General features: G+C 42.6%; 1 protein-coding gene across 1 annotated transcript; it reads left to right on the top strand.

The window, feature by feature from the left end:
• Positions 1-18,074: 18,074 nt before the first annotated feature.
• LOC133888281 (protein EGG APPARATUS-1-like) lies at positions 18,075-18,551 on the top strand. Its single transcript, XM_062328470.1, has one exon. The coding sequence runs from the start codon at positions 18,175-18,177 to the stop codon at positions 18,409-18,411; it is 237 nt and encodes a 78-aa protein (XP_062184454.1). The 5' UTR covers positions 18,075-18,174; the 3' UTR covers positions 18,412-18,551.
• The last annotated feature ends 2,198 nt before the right edge of the window (positions 18,552-20,749 follow it).

The raw sequence follows: 20,749 nt of genomic DNA, 5'->3' as shown, positions 1-20,749 counted from the left end.
ATACCACTACTTGCCATGTCGGTGGTCTTGCTGTCAAGGCGACAATAAAGAGAAGTGAATGAGAAATTACCATTGAAGAACGTAATGTTGTCCTGAAAATGCTTGGCGTCCGAATCTGCGCTTGACCCCTTAGGCTCATACTCAAACTTCTTCGCACCATAGAATTCACAGTTTGGTTGGGGCTTAAGCACGTGTGCACTTTGTGGTATGTTACTATACACGTGGTCGTACGGATCGGAGATGCTTGAGGCAACGACAATGGAATCGTTAGCTTCATCAAATTCAACATCCTCATTAGTATCCCCATCTAAAGAGATTTAGCATCAAAGGGTTAGAGGAGGCTTAGTATGATACTAACAAGGGATGCGACCGGTGCAAAAATTACCTTGACCAACAAACATGTAGTCCTCCTCGTCCGTGTCCTCTTTCAATATGGCTTCATCATCACCTGTGGAACATTACGATAAATAGTGGTTCCTTTTGTATTGTATTTCGAAAGTAAACAAATACAACCAAGAACTTTACCGTCTTTATTAATAAATGGACGTGTTGATGATGTTATGATGTTGGTAGGTTGAGAGGTTGAAGAGGGGTCATCTGTCAAATGAACATGAGTTCACATATGTGAGGGTAGATTTTGCATTGGAAATACGAGGGAAAATATACACAACTGAGGGAATTACCGTTCTTCGCAATGTCTGGCTGTGTTAAAGGGTCCACACAACTTGTGTCCTATGTTTCTACTGTAGGATTTTCTTCAGATGCAACAAAAGCTCCCGTGTCTTGTCTAGCTGCGAAGGCCGCATTATGACAGGCAAGCAAGGTTTGCCTTTCTCTTGGTGTTACATGTTGTATGTGATCTTTGATAGTCATTTATATCTCGGATCTCCACTTCTACAGGGAAACCTTCAACACTAGGTGTGGGACAGTCGCCAGAGACTGCGCAACCATCAGGGGTGGAGGCACTAATCGTAAGGGGCACATTTGTTAGGTTGTATAAAGGGTTCTCCATTGCAATTGAATCTTTACTTGTGGTGTTACGTCGTACAGCGCGGAGCGCGTTTTTGTGAACTATCTTTGCCTGTTTCTACTCTGGTATCATATTTGTATAGCGTGCCCTATCACTTGCACGCCTTGATTCAACTTGCTCGGTTGTTAATTTTGGTCTACGAACATGTTTCTTTCCTATGTTATTACAATTTTACAAAGATTAGCATTAAACCACCTAGAAGATTTAGACACTAATCCACTAAGAACTGATAACTACACCTAAATCTCTACTATATGCATTCAAGTACTAAATGGCAAAGACATCACAAGACAAAAAGAACTGATAACTACACCTAAATCTCTACTATATGCATTCAAGTACTAAATGGCAAAGACATCACAAGACAAAAAGAAAGATTGCAAAATAATATGTACAATACTTAAGGGGGGAAAATGGTAGTAGCATACAACATATAATTATACACGGTACCTGGCAATTGAACGGGGCAATTGTGTGACTGAGTAATGTTCACGACACTCTTTTGATCTTGATTCAGAATGGGAACTTGTTTAATCTCAAAGGCATCATTTCTATGAAGCCAATCGACATTTCCGCCAGGAGAATTATTTTCCTCGTTGCATCCAGGGACTCCCTCTGAAAGAGAACACTTCATCGTAAAAAAAACAGGAGAGAAGGACTGCTCTAGAACATTAGAGACGCCTGTAGAAATTGTGACATTGATACATTGAATTAAAATCAGTAAGTTTATTTAATATTAGATGTCATATGGGGATTACGTGTAAGAGACAACTTTCACAGTTGGTGTGTTTTGTAGTTCAGTCAACGCAGATTGTCTTGTTCCCATTTGGGCTATCTGAGACTATTTTATTATGGTTCTTGATGTTGCCTTGGGTAATGATGCTTTCTTTTTTTGACATGCTTTTTTTAGTAATTCATCTTTATTCTAGGCATACTGCCCCCTTTCCCTTTCCCTCTTACGTTCTTTGGGATCTACGACTAGTGGCTGCACATAGGATTGTATAGACGCGCCATATGTTGTAACGTTGAGACCATCTAAAGGAAATACAACATCTATTCAGTTGTTTAGTATCAGAATGGACCTTTAAACAATAGTAGTCAATATAAACTTTACTGCTAGTGGTGTTGGTTATGTCTTTAAATAAAGTGTGAGCCCCGGTTCGTTTCGAAGATGCCATCTGCGATGAAAACACTAAATAAGACCAGGACAACCATCTCTATGAATTTGGGGTTACATCTAAAATTAGGTCACCTCTTTAGCTCATATTTAATCAAAGTAATAAAGTTAACAAAGATAATGGAAGGAGTGAGCTAATTAGCCAGCAAACTAATTATCTAGTAAACTAATTACCCAAGGTCAGTCTACCATGCAAACTATATATCCAACAACTAATTATCTCAGTTGATTGTGCAGGTATATCTAACATGAATAGTAAATTATGAAATTAGCTTTTTTTAGATAAAACAGTAGGATTGTCCCCTACTAGTTATATATTAAAAAAGAAAGAAACGGTACAAAATCAAATTACCAACCAAAAAGAGCCCTAACAAAGTTATTCTAAAGAAGCAAGCCATTGAGACATATCATCCTTTCTAGAATATTTAGCTCGATTAATAATACGAGCGAAATCTCTCTTGAAGAAGCTCCAAACAGCTTGAACAGTTGGAGTCGAATCATTGAAAACCCAGTCATTTCATATTCCCTAGATGCTCCAGCACATGATTGTGATAATTTCCATTGCAAACGGAACGACAAGTCTTCTCTTGAAGACCTTGAAGTTTTGAAGCATACTAACATTAAGATTAGTGCGAAGATTAAGCAATCTCCAACAGTTTCTCGCAAAGTTGCACGAAAGGAAAAGATGATATCTGCTTTCTTCGATCTGCCAGAGACAAAGGTCACAAGTGTAGGATGGAAGGTTCATATTTTTTCGCCAAAGAAGTTCCCTTGTATTAAGTATATCCTTCAAAAGCAGCCAAAAGAACACCTTATGTTTCATTTGACAACAAGTTCTCCAATTCCATTCGAAAGCTGGGTGAATAAATCGATGACCCATAAGGAATTGATAAGCTCTGCTAGCAGAGAAGGATGCACTCCCCCAAATATAGGTCCAAGAGTCATTATGATGTTCAAAATTAACCTAGGAGATTTGGTCTTCAAGAATTTGAACCTGCTAAAAGGCTTGAATAGACAGAGGCAGGTGAAAGGCTTCAGCAAGATTGCTTAACTGAGAGACCTCATGAAGAGTAATTCTATCATTCTTCGCAAATGAGAAAAGTTCTGGGAAGGCATGAAAAGGTACAAAACCATTCCAAATATCTATCCAAAGAAGAATAGAAGTTCCATTTCCAACAATTGGAGAGGCTATACCTTTGAAAGTATCAAGGAGCTTAATTATATCTCTCCACCAAAAAGAACCTCTTCTTGGAGAAGAATGCAGTGTGCCAGTTGTGTAGTAATTATCCCAGACTAAATGAACCCAGGGCAAATCTTTCTTATTAAAAAATTTATCAAGATTCTTAAGGAGCACGGCATCATTATGAATTCTCAACTTTATAATTCCCAGGTCACCTTCCTGTTTTAGTCTACAGACCATTTTCCATGATGCAAGAGCAGGCTTCTTACTATTCATGTCTGATCCTCTCCAAAGACAATGCCTTCTATAATTATCAATCTGTTTAATGACCGCAGAAGGGAGCCTGAGGGTGCACATATAGAAAGTGGGAAAAGAAGATAACACAGTGTTAACCATTTCAAGGCGACCAGCTTGAGATAGAAAGGTGGAAGTACAAATGAGCCTTCTCTCAGCCCTAGTAATAAGAGGAAGGAAATCTCCCAGATTTGGCTTAACAAGACCCAAAGGCAGACTGAAATAAGTAAAAGGGAGAGACCCTTTTTGATAATTGAAAGTCCTAGCCAAAATTTCCATTTTCTCATCAAAGACATTAATTGAAACCATTACAGATTTTGAGTAATTAACCCTAAGGCCTGTTGAGTCAGCAAAGGTATTAAGCAAAGCCTTAAGCACCACCAGTTGTCTAGAGCAAGCTGGTAACACAAGTAATGTATCATCTGCATATTGGACTACAAGAAAGTCCTGATCAAGACCAGTTTGAATAGGAAGGTGAATTAGACCCTGCTCCTTGGCTTTATTAAGAATGCTTTGAAGGTGGTCTGCAACCAAAACAAAGAGGAGAGGGGAAAGAGGATCCCCTGTCTTACTCCTCTTCTACAATGAAATTTTTTTGAAGGAACCCCATTTAGAAAAAGGGAAAATTGCAAAAAACCCCCCCAAAGAGCCACTTGGATTTTGACTTTCCCCCCCAAAAGTTGTTTTGTTGCAAAAAGCCCCCCAAAAGTTTGACTTTGTTGCAAAAAACCCCCTAAAAATTCAAAAAAATAAAAAAACCATTAAAAAAATTCTAAAAAAAACTAGAGACAATTCTAAGACCTTCTGTGAAATTTGTTTTCAAAAATAATATTCTTTGCATCATATTTCATGGAGAGGAAGTTTGGAAAAAAAAGAAAAATGTGCAGCTCATTTATTAACTCATGTTATTTTAACTTTGTCATGTCTACCATTATTTTTCCTACACAAATAATTGTTTAAGTAAACTAATAAAAGTGGTTTCACTAATTTTGGGGGTGTTATGGATTAGTTATGAATTAATCTATCTGCAACCCATTTACTGAATCCTGCACGTTACAATAACTATTTCAAGATTTCATGTATTTTTACAAGATAGAGGATCATGTAAGAAGACTAAAAAATTTTGTTTCATGATTTTTGGATTAGTAAATAATTAACTATGCATTTAACTCGAATTAATAAATGAGTTGCACGTTTTTCTTTTTTTTTCAAACTTACTCTCCATGAAATATGATGCAAAGGATATTATTTTTGAAAACAAATTTCACAAAAGGTCTTATAATTGTCTCTAGTTTTTTTTTAGAATTTGTTGTGATTTGTTTTAAATTGTTTTGAATTTTTGGGGGTGTTTTTGCAACAAAATCAAACCTTTGGGGGGTTTTTTGCAACAAAACAACTTTTGGGGGGGAAAGTCAAAATCCAAGTGACTTTTGGGGGGTTTTTGCATTTATCCCTTAGAAAAACTACAAAGGTGCCAGAGTGAAGAATATTTGAGATCCAGGAGATCCAACGCTGACCAAAACCCTTGTACAAGAGGATATACAAGATAACCTGATGTTCGACCTTATCAAAAGCCTTTTCAAAATCCAATTTTAGGAGAACACTTTCTTTTTTAAGAGTGACAAAGGTGAAGATATTCAAAGGACTAGGCCAAACAATCTTGAATTGATCTCTCCTTAATGAATCCATATTGATTCTTGTGTATGAGAGGAATAATAACCTTTTGTAATCTATCTACCAATATTTTTGTAATTAGCTTAATGGAGGAATTAAGCAAAGAGATAGGCCTAAAATCCCCCACAAGACTTGGATTATCTTTCTTCGGTACTAAAGTAATAAAGAAACTATTGATGCTTTGAAAATTTATACTTCTGTCCCAAAACCCTTGACAAAGATCATAAAAATCTTGTGCAATGACAACCCAACACTTTTTTAAGAAAACTCCATTAAAATTCCATTAAAACCATCTGGACCTGGAGACTTATTTGAGGGGAGGACAACAATTATCTTGTCTATTTCTTCCCTAAAGAAGCAAAGCTCCAACCAATCAAGGTCATTTGAAGGATTGAGCAAACTAGACAAGTCAAAGTGCATTTCAGTAAACTCCGAAGTGCTGAGACGATCCCTGTAAGCTTCCCATAACAAAACAGCCTTCTGATCATGAGATGTATGAAAGTTCCCCATAGCATCTGTCAATGACATAATCTATGCTTAATTGTGGCATTTGCATGGAAAAATTGAGTACATTCATCCCCAAACTTGATCCAATTTAAACTGCCCCTTTGTTTCCAATAAATCCTCTGCTGATGAAGTAAATGGGCAAGATGATGCTGAAGAATATCCCTAAAATTCCATTCAAGAAGAGTAAGTTCTCTAAAATCCTCTAAAGTGTCAATCCAGAGAACGATAGCTTTGGTATTGGAAATTAAAGCAGCAAGACTTGAAAGATTTTTGTGCCAGTGCCTAAAGACTCTTCTCAAATTTTTGAATTTGGCCACAGTGCTCTTTGCTTTATCAGATTGATTAATTGTGATTGCCCAACCATGCTGCAGAATATGAATGAAGTGCTCATGCTCAATCCAGTAATTTTCAAATTTGAATATTTTGGCACTAGGAATTTCAGTGCCAATGGTCACAAGACATGGAACATGATCTGAAGTTTCTTTAGAGAGAGCAGTGGCAGAGGTGTTTGGATAGGTTGAAGTCCAAGCACAAGAGGAAAAAAACCAACCAAGTCTGACTTGGAGGGGAGAGAGCTTGTTATTGGACCAAGTAAAAGATCTCCCTTTGATAGGGAGTTCCACAAGACGAAGTTGACTAATGGCATTGTTGAAACTGAGCATATCCCTGATATTCCCACCCGGTTTATTTCTATCAGAAGGTGCTCTACACAGATTAAAATCGTCTATAATAAGCCAGTCTTCCTCATCAGATATGTCCACATTCCTGAACCAATCTAAGAACTGAACTTTCCCCTAAGCTGTGCAAGGCGCATAAATATTTGTAAGGAACCACTGGGCTCCCCAGTGAACAGAACAAAATTCCACAATGAGACATTGCTAATGGATCTGTGTCCCAAAAATCTAGAGGTTTTCCAAACAATTAGAATTCCCCCAGAGGAACCATCCGAAGGATGGTACTCAAAGCCATCAAAATCTCGTGGACAAAAATTCTTGATATAGGAAAGATAAAAAAGTTCCCTCTTTGTTTCCTGAATACAAAGAATGTCACAACCAGTTTTAGAGATCTTGCTTTTAATAGCATTCCATTTTCCATCAGCATTAATTCCTCTGATGTTCCAGCACAAAATATTCCATTTTCTATTGAGGATCTTGTTTGCTGATTCACTGATATTAAGAGGTTAAAACTTGAGACTATAGCCCACATGAACATCATGCAGATAGTTACCATTAATATGCTTTAGCATACACATAGATTCCAAATATAAATAAACAGAACAGAAGTTCAAAAGAGGCACATCTCTAGGATGGCAAAACACTAAAATAACTAAACTTTTAGCTTCATTTCTTGTTCTTCTTTCTTGATGCTCCATCACAGGCTTGTTTACTCTTCTTGTTCCCCTCAGCCCTCAAGGAACTGGCTTCAGCAAAGGAAGTCTCATTTGAGGAGGCCCTGGAGGTCCCAACTGGTTGGTTCAAATCTTTTTTCTTGCCAAGATGTTCATCAGTCAATTTTGATGGATCAATCTTATAGAAAGATTCCCCCAGGCTTCTGATCACCCTAGAAGAAATATTAGGAGGCTTGATAGGGCATGCAAAACAATTTTTATCAGCACAAGAATTCCTTTTGAACCCATCATTCAAAGATCTAATATGATTGTTTCTTCTCACCTCAGTTTCAACAATAGGACCAGCAAGCACCCTTGAGCATCTTTTTCTTTCTGGAGTGAAAGATTCACCCAAGTCTTTGCTCGATCTGCAATTCTGCTCCTTACATGCTAGTTCTTCAATCTACGTGTTTCCATGGCAGGATGAGGTGTGCCATTGCCGCGTTCTGACTGGACAATGCAGGGGGTCGTTTAGGATCTTGTGCTCACGCCCCTGTCACGCGTCGAAAGGAGTCTGGGTTATTAATGTGATGGGATGTCTGCGCGAGCAAACAAGGCATTCGTCGTGGAACGTTGCCACGCATAGGCGGAACGATCGGGGTATAGCCACGGTCCCCTTAGGCATTCAATGGGGGACATCGCTGCGTCGGTTCCACTTCATCTTCCGAGCTTACGTGGCTGCTTGGCCCGGGTATAAATCTGGGGTCACCCGGCTGGATTCTCCGTGGCCCTATGAGTGAGCAGTTAACCTTGTTTTGAGTATGGCGTTGTCTTCCTCCTTATCCTCTTCAGAGATGTTGATGATCTCAATGACTTCTTCAGGAGCCGGACTGTTTCGGTCGTCGACGGAGGCACCGGTGGCCACGTCGCTTCCATCTCTATAGGGGAGGTGGCTGCCCACCGCTCTGGCCTGACCCTTGGCTTGGGAGGCCACGCCCGCCAAGATCATCGATATCTCCGACGATGATGAGGAGACCAACTGGGATCTCCTGTAGAGGGAGAGCAATGAGGAGAAGCAGGCGTCTACGGAGACGATGGTGACTTTGACGGTGAAGGAGGAGGCTGGGAAGGCGAGAGAGATGGCCTCGTCGGGGACCTCCTCGTACTCTTCTTCGTCCTCTGATAGCTCAGGAGCCGGCTACTGTATCAGCTTCCGCAGCGGTAGGCTGCAGATGAGGCGCATACACCGCTCCATGCGTGGCCCCTGCTAGGACCGATAGGAGGTGGAGGCGGTCTTCTGGAGGGAGCTCTTGGTGAAGTTGTGAGGCATTCATGTCTCACGGTCGACCATGGCCTTGCTGTGGGCCCATGACTTGACTTAGTCACCCTGTACTCTTTCTCACCCTGGTTTGCTCTGTCGGGGTCTATCTTCTTCGTAGCAATCTTTGTACTGTCTCTTTTGCATGTGTCCTCTTGATGTACTAATTGTTTAATAATATAATATGGAAGCTCTTCATTTTCTCTGGAGGTTTTGCAAAGCTCTCCGTTGTGCGGAGGTTTGGTAAAGCTCTCCGTTTTTGCCGGAGGTTTTGTAAAACTCTCTGTTGTGAGGAGGTTTTTGGAAGTCTCTCCGTTTTGGCGGAGGTTTGGTAAACTCTCTCTGGTGTAGAGGTTTGGTAAAGCTCTCTGTTTTTTTGAGGTTTTATAAAGCTCTTTGTTGTGCGGAAGTTTGGTAAAGCTCTCCGTCTTTGCCGGAGGTTTTGTAAAACTCTCCGTTGTGTTGAGGTTTGGTAAAGCTCTCCATTTTTGCCAGAGGTTTGGTAAAACTCTCCGTTGTGCGAAGGTTTTTCGAAGTCTCTCTGTTTTGCCGAAGGTTTTCTAAGACTCTCCGGTTTTGCTGGAGGTTTTGTAAGGCTCTCCGTTTTTGTCGGAGGTTTTCTAAGACTCCTTGGCATGTATTAATGCCAAAGGCCCTATACACTATCGGAGTTACGCAATACCTTCCAGGAAACCTAGGCAGTCTTGCCTTCCAAGTGATCTTAGTATGCTACGCCCGCAGTGTGTAGGCTTGTCATGCTCACAAGGAAACGCCCGGGGTGCACCGCAACACTGTCCACCAAGGATGTGCCCTGGCGTGTGGCATTTATACGACCGAAGCTATGCAATACCTTCCCAGAAACCTAGGCTTGATGCCTTAGCGATGACCTAGGCATGCTGCGCCCACAGTATATAAGCATGTCGTGCAAGGAGGATTCCTTGCGATACCATTCCTCAGAGCACCGCATCCTCACATCAAGGCCATCCCCTGATATGCGGCATCCACACACTATCGAGGCTACATAATACCTTCTAGAAAACCTAGACAGTCTTGCATTCCAGGTGACCTAGGCATGCTACACCCACAGTGTGTGGGCTCCACTGCCTACCAGGGCAAAGCCTATCCTCCGAGAAATCTTTTCAGGTGACCTTGGGTTTAGGCAAGCAGTGCTTACTGGTGTGTGGCCCTGTCATGCCTCCGAAGAAATTCCTCAGGGGCACCACAACTACATTATCAAGGAAGTCCCTTGGTAACCGGCATCTACACACTATTGAGGCTACACAATACCTTCCAGGAAACCTAGGTAATCTTCCATTCCAGGTGATCTAGGCATGCTACGCCTGCGGTGTATAAGCATGTCGTGAAACGAGGATTCCTTACAACAGCATTCCTCAGAGCACCGCATCTCCGCCACCGAGGACATCCCTCGAGGTGTGGCTTCGACACCCGAGGCTATGCAAATTCCTTCCAGGGCACCCTAGGCATAATCTGCCTTCCAGGTGACCTAGGCATAAGCGGTGCCCGCGGTGTGTGGGCCTCACTGTCTATCGAGACCACGCAATGCCTTCCAGGAAATCTAGGCAGTCTTGCCTTCCAGGTGACCTAGGCATGCTATGTCCGCGGTACGTGGGCTTGTCACGCCACCCGAAGATGTCCTATGGGTGGCGCTGCAACACGGTCTATCAAGGAAATCCCTTGATACGTGGCAATTACACTTCCGAGACCACACAATGCCTTCCAGGAAACCTGGGCAAACCCGCCCCCAGGCGACCTAGGTACGATGCATCTGCGTGAGTGTAGGGATTTTTCATGGTTATACTAGCTAAGTTTTGCATTCTACTGTTGGAAATAAGAAGCTGGTTGTAGTATAAACATAGCTAGGTTATATAATTATTCATGCTAAATGAGGATGTAACTTAAGTTCTACTACTTCCACCTAGTGGCTATCTATTGCAAAAGACTTCTAGCAATAAGGTTGGAGGCCTCCAACGTACTCTAACCTTGCTCTATGAAAGATAGATCAGTAGGTAAACTACTAATAGTTAATAGTGGGCGTACCTTTGTAGAAATAAGGCCTCTATTGCGAGACTTGGAGGCCTCAAAACCTATGGCTAGGCTGGGAGAGGTGGTGCTTGACCCCCTTAGCCCTAAGCCATTGCCCAGCTCTGGAGGTAATCTGTCCGGAGCTTAGCGATGGCATGTTGGAGGCGTAGTCAAAGGCTAGTCTGGAGAGGCAGTCCTCGACCGCCTCGGCCCTTAGCCATTGCCCGGCTTCGGAGGTAATCCGTCTGGAGTCTGGCGATGGCATGTCCTCAAATCAGTTCTCGTTGCTAGATATAGTACCGTTGGTAGTAGGGTTGGTAGTGACGGTACAGGGTTGAGGGGCCGGGGATTTGCCCGGGAATTTGCCCCAGGCCTCCGAACCCTGCGTCATCCTTCGCTGGTCCTTCTGCGGCCAGGTATCCTGCTTGTCTTCCAAGGTATTCCTCCCACAAGGTCATGAGGGTGCGGTAGTTGTTGCTATTATGGCCGCGCACTGGTCCGTGCAGGATGCACCCGTGTGCCCCCAGGGGTACCGGAGCTTGGAGTTGTCGTTGGGGTCATTGCCGAAGGCGGTGTGTCCCGGAGTCTGTGGTTTCCCCAGGGTCTCCTTCCCGTTTGGGAGACCATCGAGGCTACCTGGTGAACCAGCTTTTGGAGCCGAAGTGGATCTGACCATGCCTCCCTGGACGAGGTGGGCTTGGGGTTCCCTGCGTACGGTTGGCGTTGCGAGGGCGGTGTCGGAGGCGCTGGCGAGGTCTGCACACCCCGGAGCCCTGCGTCTCCTTGGAACCCTCTTTCGCCTGAGGGGCCCAAGGAGGATGCTGGGTGGACAGACTCTCCGAAGATGTTGGCTCGTTCGGGGTATCCCAGGTGTTGTCGAAGGGGATACTTTGGGACCAAAACCCAAGCGGGAACACTCTTGGGTTGGACCGCCCAGAACCACAGGAAGGCGGCCTGCTTGGTTGTGGCTTTGGCCGCGTCCTCTCCTAAGGCGGTGAGGTCTTCGTCGTGCAGAGGCTAGAAGGCCTCCACGCCATCTGGAGTTCCTGTACCGACCCAAGGTTCTGGATTGGCCATGGTCGGAGGAACGCTATCTCACACGGCAGCGGGGCTGGAGCATGCATACGGTGTGCATGGCTGAGACAGCCATGCATATGGTTGCATGCTTGCAACGGTGGGTATGGCGGTTTTGGCTAGCACTTTGGTGGTTTTCCTGGTGGATTCCTACCTCTCTTAGCACTTCTGTGTTCGAGTCCTCACGGACGGCACACTGTTGGAGCAAGAGTTCGTCTTACCCCAGCAAGAACGGCGAGAGTTTCTATTGCTGCACGATAACGCGTGGTTTGGAGCTATCCTGGCTAACATGTCGTGTGGGTGTGCCGGGCTAATTTGTTGTACGAGAGGAATCATTTGTTTTGCTTTTTTTTTAGAGGAATCATTTGTTTTGCTTAGTAGCGAAGTATTGCTGTAGTACATCGTTGTCGTTACTTTTGGGAAAAAATAAAAAACCCTCAAAAGTCACTTGTATTTTGACTTTTCTCCCCAAAAGTTGTTTTGTTGCAAAAACACCTCAAAAATTCAAAATATTTAAAAAAATCAAAAAAATTCTAAAACAAAACTAGAGATAATTCTAAGACCTTTTGTGAATTTTTTTTTTCAAAAATAATATCCTTTTGTATCATATTTCATGAAGAGGAAATTAAAAAAAAAGAAAAATGTACAGCTCATTTATTACAAGTCATAAGTGACGGGGTACAATTATGACCCATCACCAATGTTAATTTTACAATAGATATAAAAACCAGTTGACTCGGAGTGACTTCGATTAAATGGCCATAATTTTTGCATACGGACTCTGATTTCGAAGTTTTTCTACTCTACGGACATCTACAAAAAAAGTTACGTCCGTTTCTTCCCGCCTTTGCTGGATTTGGTGAATTTTTTTAGGCCTAAAATGGCTTGAAAGATTGAGTTCTCGCATCCGAAAGTTTCTGCACCGTTTTCAGAACGAGCGTTTGTGTCCATAACCGTTACCCCTTACATCAAACTTGAGCAGAAATGTACAATAGTTCATATTCTAGTGCTTCTGAAGTGAGAAAAAATAAGAGAAAAATAAAATAAAAATAATTTTTTTTAATGTTTGGATCATTTTCTGTATTTATGAATAATGTCATTAGTGATGGGCTATAACTTGACCCGTCACTTATGATAGGCCTATGAGACCCGTCACCAATGACTGGCCTATAATGACCTATGAGTGATGAGTCGTCATTAGTGACGGATCAAGTTTTCACCGGTCACCAATGACTGGCATTAGTGACGAGTCATAACTACGACCCGCCACTTTTATTATAAGTGATGGTGAACAATATAACGTCTCATTTATTTGTTTTTCACGTAGTGATGGTGAACAAGGCAAGCGTGGTGGCCGCAGGGCTCAGCCTCGTCGAGGGCGCCAGGGCCTACTTCCTCTGGCCCGCGGCGGCCGGGGCGGCCGCCGTCATGAAGGCGTCCGGGGGCGCCGGCTTCCTCATCTCCCGTGCGGCGTTCTTAGTGAACCCACAACTATATTTCCAGATCCTCCTCACCGCCGACACCGCGGCGACTGCCGCAGCTTTCGCTCTGTAGCGAGTGAAGGAAACGTACGTACGTCTGCAAGAGTGTCGTTCCTATGTTTGCCATGTTGCATACATCGCTAATAATGGATCTATCGATATTATCTAGTTTTTGAGAGTGTTTAACAAGTGTGGATCTAAGTAATGTAAGTATCTTGTATTATCTGTTTGGTGTCACAGTACTCGTGTTTGTCCTGTTGTCGAGTACATCGAAGTATGCTAATCTGTTCAAGAACTTTCTGCTTACTAGATTATTGTTACACCTATGCTTGTTTGCGATGCTTCAGCCACCTATTCTTTATATATTTGACTGACTAGCTGAAATGCCTGTTCGTTAATACGAAAATTTTTAAACACAACGTGCCTATTGTTTCAAACAGAAGTTCTGAAAAACAAATTCATTAACAGAGTTTGCCATGCAAGCAGGCGTTCCTGGCAAAAGAACACATGAAGGTAAGTTGTTAAGGATTACGAACGCTTTAGGGGAAATAGAACATTCAATTCAATATATGAAGACACATTTGTTACAGCAAATTACGCCAATTAATCATTCATGCAGATTGCAAGGTAGTACGACATTAGGAATTTTGAGAAGAAATACAGTGCAAGAAGAATGTATAAGCATCATCATAAGGCAACATCTATGTACGTACAACCTATACATAAAGAGTTACATCCGCTGTCTTCACTCGCTGGATAGTGAACATAACTCTCTCTAGTCAACAACCATGACCACTACTATCGATCTCGTCGGAGAAAAGAATGCTTTCTAACACAGAATCTATATATATATTCCCGGCCAACTTCTCGGCCTCCCAGACGGTACATGTCGCTCGTTTTTCTTTTGTCGTCCGATCGATCCATCGCTCGGTCCTCCTTGCATTTCGGGCGTAGTTAGGTACCGACTGGAGATTTTTGCCGCGGCTCTTTAGTGTTGCACGCACGGTTCACAACTCTCCCAGTGCCATCCACGCGTTCCTTAGCGATTGGAGAGGAGGAAAATATCCCACCTAACCCGAGCGTTATCTCCCCCCACTCCGTGCTGTCACCTCCATGCCGTCGCCTCCGCGTCGCCCCGCAACCCCTCCACCTCTACACAGGAACCAGGGGTCCCCGAGTCCCGAGGCCAGATCAGCAATTTGCCACGTGACGCCCTCCCGTGGGGATCATCTCCTCGCGGTGCGAGAGGACTAAGTCCCGGGAGAGGGTGCTCGGGGCCATGAACAGTGGTCCCCGAGTTCCCCGATGACCCAGGGAGACCAAGTGCTGGAAAGAGAGTGCTCGGGGCTGTGAACAGTGACCCCCGGGCACTCAAGTCCCCCGACGACCAGAAAAGCCAAGTACCGGGAAGGGAGTCCCCGGAGAAGACAAGCCGAGTTAGAGGACAATAGCTAGGACGAGTCGAAGATAGCAGGAAAAGACAAGCACAGAAGCTCAGATCACCGAAGAACAAGGAGCCCGAAGCTCTAGACTAGACAAATATTCTTGTAGCCAGCAACATCTCTGAGAGACATTCTCAGAGCATTTACAACATACACACAGGAGTAGGGTGTTACGCTTAGTGCGGCCCGAACCTGTCTAAAAACCTCCTGTGCATTTACTACTTCTGCATCCGATCATTCCATTCCACCTGCATCGCATTTACGCCCATTTACTTCACCCGCAAAACAGATTCAGAATTATCCCCCGGTCGAATCTTAAAGGGGTCTCTCCGAATCCCTGCTTCAGAAGTTCACCCTCCGATAACTTCATTTCTCAGTACTTTCTTGGCCATGTGAAGTGGGTATTGTGAATGTACAATTTTTATGATTTTTTTTAGGTTGTTTGCTCCTTTGGTATTGGGGACTAAGAGCATATTGAGATGCAAGTAGGCCTTATCTATGAAGAGTGATACTAACGATGCTAACTAGGCTATTTGGCTTACCATACTATGCTATAATGATACTGCTAGCATTGATGTAATATACCTTCCTCTCATATGTTCTTTGTATCCATGTGGATTAAATATTTGTGTTGCAGAACTTATTTAAATTTTTGGTTTTCTTCAGCTGTTTCTTTTATTATTTAAGTATTATTATAAATTTAATTAGTAAAGTACACATACATTACCTATATTTTTTCAAAACCCCTTTTGCAGGCGGCGCGAGGGCACGCAGGTCTCCACTAGTTACCTTTCCATTGCTGCACGATAACACGTAGTCTGGTGCTATGCTGGCTAACATGTCGTGTGGGTGTGTGCCGGGCTAATTTGTTGTACGAGCTTAGCAAGGAAATGGTAGTCAACATAAACTCTCCAGTCAATTAACAACCCATGACCACTATCGATCTCGCCGAGAAAAAATGCTTTCTAACACAGAATTGCCTCTCCATTGATGCACGATAACACGTAGTCCGGCGCTATGCTGGCTAACATGCCGTTTGGGTGTGCTGGGCTAATTTGTTATACAAGTATGGCAGGAATTAATCCCCGGTCTGGTAGCAGTGATTCTACTCCAGTAACAATGCTACCACGCAGTTGGCTATGTTCTACAAAGGGAACATACAATATTTGAATCCTGGTACAATCGGCTAGTCCAACTGTCAAACCAATGAACCAGTGTAGGCTGAGCGCGGTTCGATCACCGGTCTGACTTTTTTACTATGGTATTAGCCATAGTGTAGGCTAACCAATCAATGGAAAGCTAGCTCAGCAGGGTGGGATGGTGGTGTAGAAGGGACCACCACCCATCACCAACTGCAGTTAGAAGTATGAGGCGGTGCTGTATCGACGGCCTCCGAGCATACCCGCGTTAGGCTCCTTTCCTGCCCCGTGTGATTATTTGCATGCATGGTTCAGATGATCAAGCCGTCATTTTATTACTACCAGCAGCTCTATGACATGTCATGCCAGCCATCCACAACAGTGTAGAGAGACCAATCAAGCCTTGTGTGGCAGTAAACAACAATGATGTGTCATGTGATCAGCGTTATTTTACCTCACATTAATTTTAGTCTATTTATAATTTGTAGTATTCTTGCTGACACTGTATGTCTAAGTAATGCTTCGCTTGCCTATATAAGCATGTTGTTGCTTTCATTCCATCGCACCCCTTCACAAGTACTTGCCTTTGTATGCTTGATATAATGTCTACTTAATTAGGATACACCTTTAGAGGGTTGTAAAGATGTGAGGTTCCCTGATTTCAGCAGTACCCTACCCTTCTTGTCGTTGCATGTTATGAGCAATCATTCTTTACGTAAACATTCAAGTTAGTAAAATCTTATATAAAAGAAGCTATGTTCCTTTTATGCGTCTGAGCATTATAGATTGGTAGAAATTATTATATTTTATATGAGAATTATTATAATGAAAAATGAAGTTAATGAACGCTTATGGACTGAAAGACATGTTTTGTGGTGGGCCTGTTGGTAGTTGCACCCTGATCTACTCTTATTTTTTTATTTATTTTCCTTTTTATTGAGAGGAATCATTTGTTTTGCTTAGTAGTGAAGTAACACGCTACTACATCGTTACCGTTCCTTTCGGGGCTATTAATAGAAGAAAATTTTATTAGTTCTGGTCTCACAGAAAGAACTATTTTTGTGTATGTCAGATGTCTCCTTCCTTTCTATCAGCTGCACGTGCCAACCGTTGTATCAGTGAAGGATATCATATATTAGAATCTTGTAGAAATCTTTTGGTTAAAGATGTTATAGAATTTGCTTTCGCTGTTTAATCTTTGGACTAGAATAGATTCGGTAAAATCGCTTTGGGACTAGAATACCGTAGACGTTTTGGGACTTGGGCCCGACCACAATGATTGATCAAAGGAGTCTGGGCCGAGTCATCATCGTACGGACTGCCGATGGACATGAACCAAACGCGTGTAATGGAATGACTTACCGTCCGTAATTAAATTATGTTACAAAACAATAAACTAAACACCCCCTTAAGTAAGTATCTAGTACTATCTGCTTTGTGTCAGGGTACTCGTTTGTCCAGTTGTCGAGCACATCAAAGTATGTTAATCTGTTCAAGAACCTTGTGCTTACTAGATTTATTACACTTATATATACTTTTTTGCGGTGATTCAGCTGCCTATTCTTTATATATTTGACTGACTAGCTGAAATGCCTGTGCGTTAATATGAATTTTTTTAAACAAAACGTGCCTATTGTTTCAAACAGAAGTTCTAAAAAACAAATTTATTAACAGAATGCCATGCAAGCAGGCGTTCCTGGCAAAAGAACACATGAAGGCAAGTTGTTAAGGATTACGAATGCTTTAGGGGAAAGAGAACACATTCAATTCAATATATGAAGACTAATTTGTTAGAGCAAATTACGACAATTAATCATTCATGCAGATTACAAGGTAGTACGACATCAGTAATTTTGAGAAGAAATAGAGTGCAAGAAGAACGTATAAGCATCATCATAAGGCAACGTCTATGTACGTACAGCCTATACATAAAGAGTTACATCAGCTGTCTTCACTCACTGGATAGTGAACATAAACTAACTCCAGTCAACAGCCATGACCACTACTATCGATCTCGCCGGAGAAAAAATGCCTTCTAACACAGAATTGTCTTTCCATTGCTGCACGATAACGCGTGGTCTGGAGCTATCCTGGCTAACATGTCGTGTGGGTGTGCCGGGCTAATTTGTTGTACGAGAGGAATCATTTGTTTTGTTTTTTTTAGAGGAATCATTTGTTTTGCTTAGTAGTGAAGTATTGCTGTAGTACATCGTTGTCGTTCCTTTTGGGGCTTGTCAATCGCTTTGGGACTAGAATAGTGTGGACGCTGTTAAAGGAGCCTGGACCGAGTCATCATCGTACGGACTGCCGATGGACATGAACCATGGTGCGCTCACTCTCTTCGTGACCACATGCCCTCCTCCTCTACATAAACAGACCCAAGCTAGCTCTTTCCTCTCGCTAACAACACTTGTCCCAGTGACCGAGTCGTCCTTCTTCTTAAACCGTGTTGCAGGCAAAGCTGGCTGAGCTCCACCAGAAGCTAGCCATGGTCAACAACGCAAGCGTGGTGGCCGCAGGGCTCAGCCTCGTCGGGGGCGCCATTGGGGCCTACTTCTTCTGGCCCGCGGCGGCTGGTGTGGCCGGGGTGGCCGCCGCCATGAAGGCGCCCGGCGCCGCCGGATTCCTCATCTCCCGTGCGGCGTTCCTGGCAAACCCGCAGCTGTATTTCCAGATCCTTCGCACGGCCGGCGCCGCGGCGGCTGCCGCAGCTTTCGCCCTGTAGCGAGTACGCACGTCTGCATGAGTACCGTTCCTGTGTTCGCCGCGTTGCATACAACGCTAATAATGGATCTATCAATATTATCTAGTTTTTGAGAGTGTTTAAGAGGTGTGGATCTAAGTAATGTAACTATCTAGTACTATCTGCTTGGTGTCACGGTACTCGTGTTTGTCCTGTTGTCGAGTACATCTAAGTATGCTAATTAATCTGTTCAATAACCTTCTGCTTACTAGATTATTGTTACACCTATGCTTGTTTGCCATCATTCAGCCACCTATTCTTTATATATTTTAGTGACTAGCTGAATTGCCTATGCGTTAATACGAAAATTTTTATACACAACGTGCCTATGGTTTCAAACAGAAGTTCTGAAAAATAAATTTATTAATAGAGTTTACAATGCAAGCAGGCGTTCTTGGCAAAAGAACACATGAGGGCAAGTTGTTAAGGATTACGAACGCTTTAGGGGAAATAGAACATTCAATTCAATATATGAAGACTAATTTGTTAGAGCAAATTACGCCAATTAATCATTCATGCAGATTGCAAGGTAGTACGACATCAGTAATTTTGAGAAGAAATAGAGTGCAAGAAGAATGTATAAGCATCATCATAAGGCAACATCTATGTACGTACAGCCTATACATAAAGAGTTACTTCCGCTGTCTTCACTCGCTGGATAGTGAACATATATAAACTCTCTCTAGTCAACAACCATGACCACTACTATCGATCTCGTCGGAGAAAAAATGCTTTCTAACACAGAATTGCATTTCCATTGCTGCACGATGTGGTCTGGCGCTATGCTGGTTAACTTACATGTCGTGTGGGTGTGTGCCGGGCTAATTTGTTGTACGAGCTTAGCAAGGAAATGGTAGTCAACATAAACTCTCCAGTCAATTAACAACCCATGACCACTATCGATCTCGCCGAGAAAAAATGCTTTCTAACACAGAATTGCCTCTCCATTGATGCACGATAACACGTAGTCCGGCGCTATGCTGGCTAACATGCCGTTTGGGTGTGCTGGGCTAATTTGTTATACAAGTATGGCAGGAATTAATCCCCGGTCTGGTAGCAGTGATTCTACTCCAGTAACAATGCTACCACGCAGTTGGCTATGTTCTACAAAGGGAACATACAATATTTGAATCCTGGTACAATCGGCTAGTCCAACTGTCAAACCAATGAACCAGTGTAGGCTGAGCGCGGTTCGATCACCGGTCTGACTTTTTTACTATGGTATTAGCCATAGTGTAGGCTAACCAATCAATGGAAAGCTAGCTCAGCAGGGTGGGATGGTGGTGTAGAAGGGACCACCACCCATCACCAACTGCAGTTAGAAGTATGAGGCGGTGCTGTATCGACGGCCTCCGAGCATACCCGCGTTAGGCTCCTTTCCTGCCCCGTGTGATTATTTGCATGCATGGTTCAGATGATCAAGCCGTCATTTTATTACTACCAGCAGCTCTATGACATGTCATGCCAGCCATCCACAACAGTGTAGAGAGACCAATCAAGCCTTGTGTGGCAGTAAACAACAATGATGTGTCATGTGATCAGCGTTATTTTACCTCACATTAATTTTAGTCTATTTATAATTTGTAGTATTCTTGCTGACACTGTATGTCTAAGTAATGCTTCGCTTGCCTATATAAGCATGTTGTTGCTTTCATTCCATCGCACCCCTTCACAAGTACTTGCCTTTGTATGCTTGATATAATGTCTACTTAATTAGGATACACCTTTAGAGGGTTGTAAAGATGTGAGGTTCCCTGATTTCAGCAGTACCCTACCCTTCTTGTCGTTGCATGTTATGAGCAATCATTCTTTACGTAAACATTCAAGTTAGTAAAATCTTATATAAAAGAAGCTATGTTCCTTTTATGCGTCTGAGCATTATAGATTGGTAGAAATTATTATATTTTATATGAGAATTATTATAATGAAAAATGAAGTTAATGAACGCTTATGGACTGAAAGACATGTTTTGTGGTGGGCCTGTTGGTAGTTGCACCCTGATCTACTCTTATTTTTTATTTATTTTCCTTTTTATTGAGAGGAATCATTTGTTTTGCTTAGTAGTGAAGTAACACGCTACTACATCGTTACCGTTCCTTTCGGGACTATTAATAGAAGAAAATTTTATTAGTTCTGGTCTCACAGAAAGAACTATTTTTGTGTATGTCAGATGTCTCCTTCCTTTCTATCAGCTGCACGTGCCAACCGTTGTATCAGTGAAGGATATCATATATTAGAATCTTGTAGAAATCTTTTGGTTAAAGATGTTATAGAATTTGCTTTCGCTGTTTAATCTTTGGACTAGAATAGATTCGGTAAA

Source organism: Phragmites australis, chromosome 1, assembly GCF_958298935.1.
Source record: "Phragmites australis chromosome 1, lpPhrAust1.1, whole genome shotgun sequence".
NCBI lineage: Eukaryota > Viridiplantae > Streptophyta > Magnoliopsida > Poales > Poaceae > Phragmites > Phragmites australis.
Note: the sequence above shows the minus strand (reverse complement) of the source record. Positions and strands in the feature narration are given on the sequence as shown.

Excerpts from the sequence above, each read along its gene's own strand:
- LOC133888281 (XM_062328470.1), top strand. The coding sequence starts at position 18,175 with ATGGTCAACAACGCAAGCGTGGTGGCCGCAGGGCTCAGCCTCGTCGGG.